The sequence below is a fragment of the Cydia amplana genome, chromosome 21 (assembly GCF_948474715.1).
Source record: "Cydia amplana chromosome 21, ilCydAmpl1.1, whole genome shotgun sequence".
Classification (NCBI taxonomy): Eukaryota; Metazoa; Arthropoda; class Insecta; order Lepidoptera; family Tortricidae; genus Cydia; species Cydia amplana.
In genome coordinates this window covers 309,008-322,020 of record NC_086089.1, presented here as the reverse complement: position 1 = coordinate 322,020, position 13,013 = coordinate 309,008, and the positions used below count along the sequence as shown (strand labels likewise).

The window sequence follows — 13,013 nt, the reverse complement described above, 5'->3', positions numbered from 1 at the left end:
TAAATTTCAATTGAACTAGTCCAGTAGTTACGGTGAAAATTGGCTTTAACAAAATGGCAGACACACGAGTGATCTTATAAGGGAGATTATTTTCCTTGAGTGAATGGTATGCATTTACCCCAATGCACCTCACGTTCCACGCGGCGCGGCGTAATCTGGCCCCTATTTCACCCCGGTGACAGGTACGACAAAAACATCACTGTTATTGACGCCATAGGCATCCATGGACTACAGTTACCGCTAACACTGATTTAAACTTTCACGATTTTTACACATTATTAAATTGTACAACGGAACCGCAAAACGTTCAAGCGGATAAACAAGACCAAGTGCGGGTAGTTCGAAAAACTCGCGCGGTTAGAAGATGCTGATGTCAACTTAAGCCAGTCTTCTCCGAGACCACGGGGACAACGCCGTCCTCGAAACGTCGGAGGTAAATCTTAAAACTTAGATACGCGATTAAGTCCCGTTGTACAATTTAATAATACAGTTACCGCTTACCATCGGGCGGGCCGTATTCGTGTTTTCCACCGTCATTGTACCTATTATTAAAAAAAAACTTTATTATATCGGATAAAACAGACATTTCTCTCGCGAAAAAATCTTGTGACAATTGTCACAAGATTTTTCAAAGAATTTTCGGTAAGTCTTGACAGGAAATGAGTTCTGTGTCGCAATTTCGATACAGTTGCCGTGTTTCTTGTGAAAATTGTCATTAGCTTCGCAAAATAAGAATTTTTTAGTGGCAATATAATGGAGTTTATTTATTTATTAAAATGTTGGTGGCAAACAAGCACATCGCCCGTCCGATGGTAAGCGGTTACCGTAGCCTATGGAGGCCTGTGACGTCAGCAACAGTGATGTCGACAACTGTCGCACCTGTCACCGTGGTCGTGGTGAAATAGGGGCCAGTAAGTACCTAATAATCGCAGTGGTCTTAAGTGTCACAGACCCTACTGGCGCTTAAGTCCTTTATGACAATTTCTGCCTATTTTAAATTGTTCAAAAAAAAAAGAAACCGAATAATTATATCGGATTACCGAATTTTCACGAGAATCAGTTGAGAAATGTGATATGCAAAGGAGAAGAATTCGGACATACGAAAGCATTTTTGCCCAAGTTGAAACGGAGACCTTCGCCAACGCTCGGTCAATGATGGTTTAGGTACAGCTAGCTGCAGAGAAAAGGTACCACCCCTGCATACAATTATCTATCTGGTCGTACCTTTTCTCTGCAGCTGACTGTACACCTATAAAAATGGTTGTCCCTGCTGTAATTTTATACCGGTACCGTACTTTGTATTTCAACCGGTATAGTTTTACCTTCAAAACGAACCGGTATTGATAAATAATAACGGTACCATACCGCTTATACCGTAAAGAAAGCATGATGCAGTCTCTGCTTTGCACAATTATTGTGTGGACAACATTCTTATAATCACCGAAACATACATACCTACGCACATAATGTAATTGTAATAAAACATTGTTATTTTATAGTAAATTTATATAATACTCGATATATACACATAACAATAACCAGACCGCAGCGGTATTAGCCTGTAAGCTTCATCTCTTGTCTCCAAATCCGCAAAAACTAGTTAGTACTAAATGCTGGTCTTGCTGTTATTTTATTCTTGAAGATTATGGCTTGTTTCTTGATTATTGAGAACAGCACGTAATCGCACACATATAGACGGAACGAACGGCAACAAAGTAGGTGTAGACACTAAGACTTTCAGGTATTAAACGAATTACGATTCGTATTAATAGGTAAGTAATATTTAAATGAATATATAATATTCTCTAACGTAAATACAAGATTACAATTGACATCAAATGTCATTGACGTACAGAAGTCATATACTTTTTTTTAATGACGCAAAATTGATACCAGCATAATGAAAATCAATCCCAATCAGTAAAACGAGTCTTTAAACTTTTTTCATTTTAAGCGGGTTTTGAAGGAACAAGTTACTTAAATTCAATTGTAATCGTATTGTTTTAGGATAGTTTACTACTGTTTTCGATCGTTACGACCTGTAAATAACAACAAATCAAATTTTAAATAAATTTATTTACCCTATTTTTTGAAATACAATTTATCTACTGGTATACATTTTCGTATGCGTATATGATGAAATGTCTAAATAATGTCAAAAACGAGCTACAACGACGTACACGTCTGCTTCGATCCAAGGCCAGCGGCCATCTGACTCGAAGAAGAATTTTGAGTGATGTCGTCAATGTATGGAAATTGTACGAAAGTTTACATTTGGGATTGAATTTCTGTGTTGTATTTGTGAGTAAAAATATAAGTAGGTAATAATTTGCTAGTTTAGTTATCTAGCTTTCAAAATCACACAACAATTCAATTACTGTTAAAGGCAAAACTGTAATGCGTGTTGCTCAAACGGAACTCCATATTTTGATTTTTGGATACTTTTAGTGTCGATTTGTAGAGAATTAAAGCAAATAAAAAATATTATGCCGTGAAGAGCCGGTACACGGCTTCTTCGTGAACAAATTTACGTATAATTTAATGCAGTTATTAAACATTTCTTGAACAAATTGATTGCACAAAGTGAGCTCTAAATCGAAAACGTCATATACCGTCCCCTTAAACAGTACGTCCTCAAAGTAAGTTCAAATAGACGTCAGCAAAACGTCAATTTTGTGACTAAAAAGATACGTCATGGCTGACCCCAAAAAAAGTCAGTAAAACGTCAATTATGTGACTAAAAAGGTACATCCTGATGGTGACCCCAAAATGACGTCAGTTAAACGTCAAGTCTAGACGAATTAATAACCGACCCTAATATGACTTACTTATAAATGACGTCGCTTGTGCGTCGGTGACGTCAGTTTGCTACCTGGGAACCACTGTCACACCCACCGCTGAACAGCTGCCAGGCGCCCGGATTAATTAATAATGATAGTATGGCACACTAACTAGAAAGACATCGTTACTCTATAATTTGCAAACCTATTTTGGTACTTTTTCGCGAATCTTGTACGTCACCTGGCACTACTTTTCCCCCAATTAAAACGCATGGCATTATTATATTTAAATTAAATATATAATTAGCTATTATATCACACCAAACTCAGACCTCTATAAATTGCATACCTTCAATTGATTTTAGAGTCAGACCAAGAATAGTCTGCAGCGGATTTGATAGCCCACGCAGTGCGTTATTTTAAACGTCAAACTTCTATGAAATTATGACGTATAAATGACACTTGCACAGAGTGGGCTATAAAATACGCTGCAGACTTTTTTTGGTCCGACTCTACAACCCCTTTGTTGCCCATCCACTCTATACCCACCGCTAAACAGCTGCCAGGCGCCCGGATTAATTAATAATGCTACTATGGCACACTAACTAGAAAGATTTCGTTGCTCTATAAATTGCAAACCTATTTTGGTACCTTTTCGCGAATCTTGTACGTCACCTGGCACTACTTTTCCCCCAATTAAAACACCTGGTATTGTTATATTTGAATTAAATACATAATAAGCTATTATATCACACCAAAATCAGAGCTTTATAAATTGCACACCTTCAATTGATTTTACAACCCCTTTGTTGCCCATCCTCTCCCGCACCCACCGCTAAACAGCTGCCAGGCTCCCGGATTAATTAATAATGGTAGTACGGCATAATAACTAGAGGGATTTCGTTGCTCTATAAATTGCATACCTATTTACGTGGCTATTAGCTCGTAGGTACGTGACGCGCAGCCATCGTGAACGTTAGGGCTTAAAAATGGAGTGATCAGAAACACGTCAGTTAAACCGTAAAATCTTATAAACAGTAAGACATAACTTTTTGTATTTTTTTTTTCACTTAAAACTTCGTATTTTTTTTTAATAAATTAAAATCTTTGTATTGTTGATTGATCAAACCACTGTGTGGCGCTGTCATCGTGCACGGTTCCAATAAGCTATGCTCGCGAGGTCTACAGCTCACAGAGCCACTAGTTTAGCTTAATGTTAGCATTGTTGTTCCAGTGTGCATGCCGATCCTCGCGTACGGCACAGCCATGGGCTGGATCTCGCCGCACCGCGCGCTGCTGACCGGGCCCGACTCGCCCGCGGGCGAGCCGCTCACCGACGACCACGTGTCGTGGATGGCGAGCATCATGTTCATCTTCGCCCCAATAGCCGTGTTCGTGTTTGGAGTGGCAGTCGACAAGTTTGGACGGAAGAATGCGCTGTTGTGTTCTTCCGTGCCGATTGCTGTGAGTATCTGTGACGATCATTGTCGAAAAACGAGACGGATAGTCAAACTTAATCGTACCTATTCTCCAAATTTGTGTCTGCCAGATTAGTATTATTTAATAAATTCTGTCAATGTGATTTAGGGCTACTTGCGCGTTCCATTGTTAGCCAACTTACTCTGAGTTAACCGTTATACAGGGTTGAACTGTTGTATAAACGATTAACTTAAGTTAGTTAGTCAAATTAGGAAATAAAAACTGACGTTATTTAATAACATGTTACTTAAGTTAAATTAAGTTTAAAGTGTTTACAACTTTGTATAATATCATAATGTACCTACTATGACGTGTAAATAACTATTTACCAATAAATCATTATTCATTATTATTATTCAGTTGGCTAACCCTGGAACGCGGAAGTGGCCCTTATGAACTTCAGGCTGACGTCAAACATACAATTTGGGAAAGATCTAGTAGAATCTGCCTACGCTAAGTTTGTACCGACTTGCGAGAGACTTGTTGAGTATAAATACTTATTTACTAACATGCACCACTGTATATGTATTTACTGTGTTAATGTTGTACCTGCGAATATATTGTTAAAAGTACGTCGAATTTAGTTCTAAGACCAAATATTGTACGCCTTTGTAAGGCAGGATATGAAGAATATGAACAATTTGTACCACCTTTGTAAACCCATACATAACCATATTTTGCTTTTGATTTGATTTGATTTACATTTCTGTTTTTGTAACGCAGCTGGGCTGGGCCGTGAAGCTTGCGTGTGCGCAGCCGGGCGCGCTGGTGGCGGCGCGCGCGCTCATCGGCTTCGGCTCGGGCGGCGGATTCGTCGTGTGCCCGCTCTACGTCAAGGAGATCAGCGAGGACAGCATCCGCGGCATGACTGGCACCTTCGTTATATTCTCACAGGTCAGCTGGTGGTATCACTTAAGTCTTAAATATCTGGGTGACCGAGCTTCGCTCGGAAAACATATAAAAACTCGAAAATGCGCGTTTTCCCAGAGATAAGACCGAGCTAGATCGATTTTTCGCCCCCGAAAACCCCCGTATAGCAAATTTCATCGAAATCGTTAGAGCCGTTTCCGAGATCCCCGAAATATATATATATATATAAATAAATAAATAAATAAACAAGAATTGCTCGTTTAAAGGTATTAGATAGATTAGATTAGATATCAATATACATATAACTGTTGTACAAGTGTTCTTAATCTCAAGTGAAGTTTCTTAAATAAGCTGGGTGAGTGTTGTCTAGACTAGGAGTCAGGAGGTGAACGAATTTGCAAGATATAAGAGTCACTTTCTACCCCACCTAAAAAAACCCCTCCGCAATTATAGCACAAAATTCCTTACATCATTTTGGAAAAGAGCTGATGATACTCTTCAAACTTCTTGATCGATTTTTATCAATCATAGCTATTAAGAACCACCGCAAGGAAACTCACTTTCACGTATAAAAATCCGCATCAAAATCGGTCCATCCGTTTGAGAGCTCCTAAGCCAAAGAAAGGCACACAGACATTGGCGTCAAACATATTCCCCCTCTTTTTGCCTCGGGGGTTAAAAATATAACTAAAATGGTAATCGGTGAATAAACAGAATTAAAGAAGAACATCTAACTGCACTCAATAAGTAATCAAACTCGAATTAAAGACATATACCCTATTTAACAAACCTCCATCCTACATGATGTCAACTGAATGGAACTTGCTACAGAGAAGATAATTTAACTAACAAAGTGGCCACTAGTTGCATGCCCTACAATTATTCCTTTGAAAGCGGGCTATCTTTTGGTTAAGACTCCACTTCTGACCGTCCCGCATTTATATATATGGAAATTTTGTGTAACATTTAAGTACCCAAATGAGATGCGAGTAGGTACAAATTCCTAGTTTTTACACACTTTTATTTAGCTTTACTGCGTATATACCTACTTATATCTCTTTGTACCTATGGTGCTTCAAACAAACCAACTCCGGGTGTCTGATTGGGCTGAAATTTCGGTACTTCCATATGAAAATGCAATAATATTCTAACATGGAGCTGATCTGATGATGCAGTCAGAAGGTAGCCAAAGGAACTCTTCGATGGATAAACATAAACACATTGAGTTTAGGCTCATTTGAAAGGTCTAGAAAAGTACTTGATAGACATGCAAAGGCGAGAAAGTACAGTCAGCAATAAAAGTGTGTATCAAAAAATATTTTTGACCGTTACTTGTTAATTAAACCTAGGTACCACGGAACGTAGGTAACCTACTGTTTACCGAGCATATAGTGATGCACCCTACAATTTAGTAATTCTACAAAGTAATTTGCTGTGTTAGTTTAGTACCTTTTGGTTTTAATCTCTTATAGGTATACCTACTTATTTTCTGAGAAACTAGTGAAGTTAATGGCAGGCACTAGAACATTTGCATGGATGTTCGAAGTACGTAGTAGGTACCTATCTAATCTTTTATATCTTACTAGCGACCCGCCACGGTTTCGCACACCCTACACGTACACCTACCCTGCAGGACGGTATTTATTTAGTTCAAAATGATCCGTCCCTTCCCCGGGTCCTATTACTTTGGAGAAAGACCTATAATTACGCCGCACCGATTTTACCCTTAATTCGAAAACATTTAAAATACTAGACAACCTTTGACCCTATTTTCACAAGCTTTTATTTAACTTGTTAGTATGTAAGTTTGTTAGTTAGTTAGTGTGGGTCAAAACTTGGAAGCTAAATTTGACCCACTTCCCGATTTCCGATTGAGTTAAAATTTTGCATACATATGTAAATCGGATGACAATGCAATATTATGATGACATGGAGCTGATCTGATGATGGAGACAGAGGAAATATGAACTCTGTGATAAAACAAGCAACATCGGTTGCACTCCGGGAGTGCCGATAGAAGTGAAAACTCACCTCACTATGTTACCGACGCCCGGTAACACGATCCACGTTTAGCGGAGGTATTCTATTTATTTATTATATATTATTCTCAAATAAGATCACACTTTTTCATTGACATGTTATTTACATACTGCCAACGTCAACAACGTCAAATTATTTGAACATATAGGTAAAGAGTCTTGAAAAGGAGTCCGCAACATAAATGTCAAATAACATTAAGTTTTTCTTTATTGATTTAAATGCCATCTAAATGAGTGGCCACCTTACGGGGCTTACGGTCACGTGATCGCCTTAGGCCCTTTACGGTCACGTGATCGCCTTACGCTGTCTCGAGTTTATCATTTTTTCCCCACCTCAAAAAGTGCCCAGCGCCGCTAAAGAAGTTTTCACTTCAACAACGCAAACTATTTGTGCTTGGGGTTGTTAGAATTGTCTCGATGAGTATTAGTTGCCTGTGGGAAAAAAAGTACAGTCAGTGATAAAAGCTTGTAACAAAAATATGTAGTATTTTTGCCAAAAACTCAGTGCCTTTAGGCTCAGACTGGTTGTGTGCGTGAGACCCGCCCGCCTAACAGCTATAGGACACATTAATTATTCAACACATGTCGAAAATAATGAAAATCCTGGCCCACTAATGTTCATTATTTCTGTCACGTTACGCGCGATCTCCCCTTTTACTTCCTCCACCAAATATTTTACACATAGAGAATGTAAATAATTATGAATCAGATTTATCTTTTGCATATTGTTATCAGATATGTACCTATTTGTTGCATACTCGTCAAAGAAAAGAAGTGCCTTCTTGCATCATATAAATCTCCCTGACAGGGAAGACCCCGAGCTAATATAATTTGTGGAAAAGGTACCGTACACTGTGTTTATCTTCTTGGAAGTCAACAGACGTCTATCACGAGGCCGAAAGAACCGTTTCTTATTACATAATTAAACATACACGGTAATATTTTCCTTATTTCGTATTGAACACCTGATCATATAATGACCGTGAAAAATTCCCGATAATACTGAGGTAGTAAATTGATAGGTCATTGTTAATATAGTACCTAACTGTAAATAATAAAGGAAATAAGAATAAAATAAAATAAAATTTATAAAGACAGCGAAAGTTCGAAATTAAAAAAAGCGGCCAAGTGCGAGTCGGACTCGCCCATGAAGGGTTCCGTATTCAGGGGATTTATGACGTATTAAAAAAAAACTACTTACTAGATCTCGTTTAAACCAATTTTCGGTGGAAGTTTGCATGGTAATGTACATCATATATTTTTTTTAGTTTTATCATTCTCTTATTTTAGAAGTTACAGGGGGGGGGGGACACACATTTTACCACTTTGGAAGTGTCTCTCGCGCAAACTATTCAGTTTAGAAAAAAATGATATTAAAAACCTCAATATCATTTCTGAAGACCTATCCATAGATACCCCACACGTATGGGTTTGATGAAAAAAAAATTTTTACGTTTCAGTTCACAATATGGGGAACCCCCAAAATTTATTGTTTTTTTTTTTCTATTTTTGTATGAAAATCTTAATGCGGTTCACAGAATACATCTACTTACCAAGTTTCAGCAGTATAGTTCTTATAGTTTCGGAAAAAAGTGGCTGTGACATACGGACGGACAGACAGACGGACAGACGGACGGACAGACAGACAGACAGACATGACGAATCTATAAGGGTTCCGTTTTTTGCCATTTGGCTACGGAACCCTAACAAGGGATCCGTTATTGCAATTTTGGTTACGGATCCCTAAAAATTCTTAACGAATCAATGTCACATTCTCTGCAAACTTAGATACTATATGACTCAATTAGCAAAACATTATTTTGATCTACGAATTACTGCACTTGAGGAAAATGGTTAAAATGTAAGTAGAAGATCGCAGGGGAAGCCCGCAGTGGCCTAGTTTGGGATGTTTAGCCCAAATAAGCATCTACAGCCTCATTAGTATGCCGTTAGATTCGTGACTGATGTTATAAATTGCTTCCCAATCTCAGGCGAGTCGAACGTCACATATAATTAGTATAAACGAGCTAGGTTACGCAAAATTGTTATAGATTGAGGCAGGGATCGGATACCGGTATTTTTTGTATGGGAACTGAAACGGTATATTTCGTTTTTTGCTAATTACTTCATTTCTAATTGGGCAATCTAATAATACGAAGTCGTAACCTAAAAACACAACCGAGTCCTACATTTCGAGTATAAAATAATTCTAAAAATATGGTTATTTCTAAGTTTTTGCAAAAAACCGGTTCCGATCCCTGGATTGAGGGGCGAATCGTGATATCGATCTTAAAGGACAAAACTTTATTGACCGAGCGTTAGCGAAGGTCTCCGTTTCAGCTTGGGCAAATATGCCTTCGTATGTCCGGATGTTCTCCTCTACAGGCCGCAAATCTCAACCGATTGTCGTGAAATTTTGTAAGCAGGTTCGATGTATAATAAGTATAATTTTTAAAAATTGTGAAGCCATACATTTATTCAGCTTTAAGTTATGCTTGCGAGGTCTACAGCTAATAGAGCCACTATTTATGATAGCTTTTTACCTGAGAGTCTAAATAAATGTGTATACTGTGTCATACTGTATATACTCGTACCATGTCTTTTATGTCTTATTATTTTACCCCTTCCGTCTCACACCTCTTGACGGAATTTAACACAGGTATGTAGTTATAAATGAAGTGTCAACATTACTGGGTAGTTTTGGGGGCGTGATCCCGAATGTCAAAAATGTATTAAGTTGGTCAGTATAATTCACCTAACCTAAATCTAGGAGCGACGTAGAAACCGATTGTCGATTACATAGAGAAGCGATCAACGAAATTCTCTCTGTCTCTCTGTCGTACTTATATGGGAGACTGATTGTCATCTTAGCTAGGCCTCGCCGACCGCTTTGAAGTCGACAGCATCCATAGTGCATAGGCTTTTGTGTCCCCTTACACATTAGGTGACCCGTACGCATGCTTGCCACAGATATGGCTTAAAAATACAAATTCCATTCCTTTATCAACCTATTTTCAGATAACCGTGTGCCTTCAAATAAACGGTTACTTTTGGGTCAATCAACTATTTCTTGTTGTTATTAAATCCCATCAGCGAGTAGACAATAGTAGCATAACTAGTATAGATTGTTAGAAGAACTGCTGTACCATGTTCTACTAACATGCTCAGTAGATGTCCCATTATGAAAAGGTCTTATAACTACCATAAAATGCATGTTTGGTTCATTTAAATACGAAAAACCTAGAATTTTAGAGTGACTCAGGAGACCGTAACCATAGCAACGTGTGACAAGAAAAAGTTGATTAACCCTTTTTCAATTTGTCCAACAGACAATGGGCAACCTGCTGGTGTTCATCCTGGGCGACCTGCTGCCCTTCCAGACGGTGCTCTGGATCCTGCTGGCCATCCCGCTGCTGCACTTCTGCATCTGCCTGCGGCTGCCCGAGACGCCCCCCTACCTCATCAAGTGCGGGAGGAACGAGGTACGTTACTATTGCGAAAATACCAAGAGAAAGTGTATTTACTTACTAAAATATTATTTGCAAGAAGTTTATTCAAAAAGCGGCCAAGTGCGAGTCGGACTCGCCCATGAAGGGTTCCGTATTTAGGCGATTTATGACGTATTAAAAAAACTACTTACTAGATCTCGTTCAAACCAATTTTCGGTGGAAGTTTACACGGTAATGTACATCATATATTTTTTTTAGTTTTATCATTCTGTTATTTTAAAAGTTACAGGGGCCGGGACACACATTTTACCACTTTGGAAGGGTCTCTCGCGCAAACTATTCAGTTTAGAAAAAAATGATATTATGCCCTCAATATCATTTTTGAAGACCTATCCATAGATACCCCACACGTATGGGTTTGATGAAAAAATTTTTTTTGAGTTTCAGTTTTAAGTACGGGGAACCCCCAAAATTTATTGTTTTTTTTTTCTATATTTGTGTGAAAATCTTAATGCGGTTCACAGAATACATCTACTTACTAAGTTTCAACAGTATAGTTCTTATAGTTTCGGAAAAAAGTGGCTGTGACATACGGACGGACAGACAGACGGACAGACAGACAGACAGACAGACAGACATGACGAATCCATAAGGGTTCCGTTTTTTGCCATTTGGCTACGGAACCCTAAAAAATGCCCCGTGGCCACGTAGTCCGACTGCTTTGTCCTACTAGTCGGACGACGTGAATTTATTTTTCACCTCAGCAGCTCGAACAAGTGTACTTTGCTACTTAAAAACAGTGAGCAAAATCGCATTTTGCTCACTGACTGAGACCAAATGAGCAAAATACGATTTCGCTCACCCAGTGAGCAAAATGCGATTTTGCTCACTGTTTTTAAGTAGCAAAGTACCCTTGTTCGAGCAGCTGAGGTGAAAACTTAATTGTTGGTATATCTTAAGAAAACATGAGTGAATAGAGGTAAGTGATGAAGAAGGAATACATTTTTCGGGTTCTCTAATATGTTCTCACTGCTGAGGTGAAAAGTTTTGTGAACTACACGAGATCAAAGTTATTTACATCTCGTGCGCTTTTGAGTCCCTTACTACGCTCAAGATTCTAAATTAGATTCACTCGCTATGCTCGTGAATCTAGTATAGAATCTTTCGCTTGCACGGGACTCAAAATAAGCACTCGAAGAAATATCAAACTTTGATCTCTTGTTGTACAAATAACTATTTCCCGTTGGTTCGTCTATCGGACTGCATGGAATCGCAATTCCATGTCGCCCGAGTGATCGGTACCACCTGGCCTTTTTAATTCCTGTTAGATCGACTAATCGGCCTGCATGGCATCGCAATTCCGCTTAGTTCGAGTGATCAGTCTACCTGGCCTTTTTTTCCTGTAAGATCGATTAATCGGACTAGAAACTCTCACCATAAAGTCATTATAATAAAAACAATTAAGTTAAATTATTTTTTTAAAGAAACCGACATCTATATCAAAATCTGTAAGCATTGCATTTGTATCTAGAATAAAGTTGTCTCGTCGTAAAACTAACGTAAACAAACCGATGGTGCCGAACATCTTCTTCTTCAAGTATTTTATTTCAAAGTTTATTTAAAGTTTATCCTATGGTAACACAGTTTGTTTTTAACCGACTTCCAAATCTAAAAGGAGGAGGTTATCAATTCGGTTGTATGTTTTTTTTTATTTATTTATTTATTTTTTTTATGTTTGTTACTCCATATCTCCGTCATTACTTGACCGATTTTGAAAATTATTTTTTTGATTGTATGTATATGCATACAGATTGGTCCCGTTTTTGTCAAAACCCAGTTCTGATGATGGGATCCATGAAGAATCGAGGGAACTCCTCAAATCTTAAAGGCACACATATAGTGATTTTTGTATTTTTATCAACAAATCAAGCATATACATTCAAAAAAGTGACATTTGATGAAGTGGAACTGCTGATGATGATCAGAACGGAACTCTTCAACGATGCATAGCACACGTCTGACGATTTGTCCTCTTCGTTATGTTTGTTAAGCAAGTTAAGTTTTTAAGCTACATTTTTGTCAAGCTCGAGTGCTGATGATGGGATCCATGAGGAATCGAGGGAACTCCTCAAATCTTAAAGGCATGCGTATAGAGATTTTTGTATTTTCATCAACAAATCAAGCATATACATAAAAAAAGTGACATTTGATGAAGTGGAACTGCTGATGATGATCAGAACAGAACTCTTCAACGACGCATAGTTCACGTTTGGCGATTTGTCCTCTTCGTTATGTTTGTTAAGCAAGTTAAGTTTTTAAGCCACAATTTTGTCAAGCTCAAGTTCTGATGATGGGATCCACGAGGAATCGAGGGAACTCCTCCAATCTTAAAGGCA

General features: G+C 38.3%; 1 protein-coding gene across 1 annotated transcript in view; it reads left to right on the top strand.

Moving 5' to 3' along the window:
* LOC134658027 (facilitated trehalose transporter Tret1-like) overlaps window positions 1-13,013 on the top strand; it is a 54,353-nt gene that overhangs the window by 21,992 nt on the left and 19,348 nt on the right. The window contains exons 2-4 of the mRNA XM_063513631.1: window positions 4,015-4,244; window positions 4,983-5,153; window positions 10,498-10,650. Coding sequence (XP_063369701.1) covers window positions 4,015-4,244; window positions 4,983-5,153; window positions 10,498-10,650 — 554 coding nt within the window. The remainder of the gene's footprint in view (window positions 1-4,014; window positions 4,245-4,982; window positions 5,154-10,497; window positions 10,651-13,013) is intronic.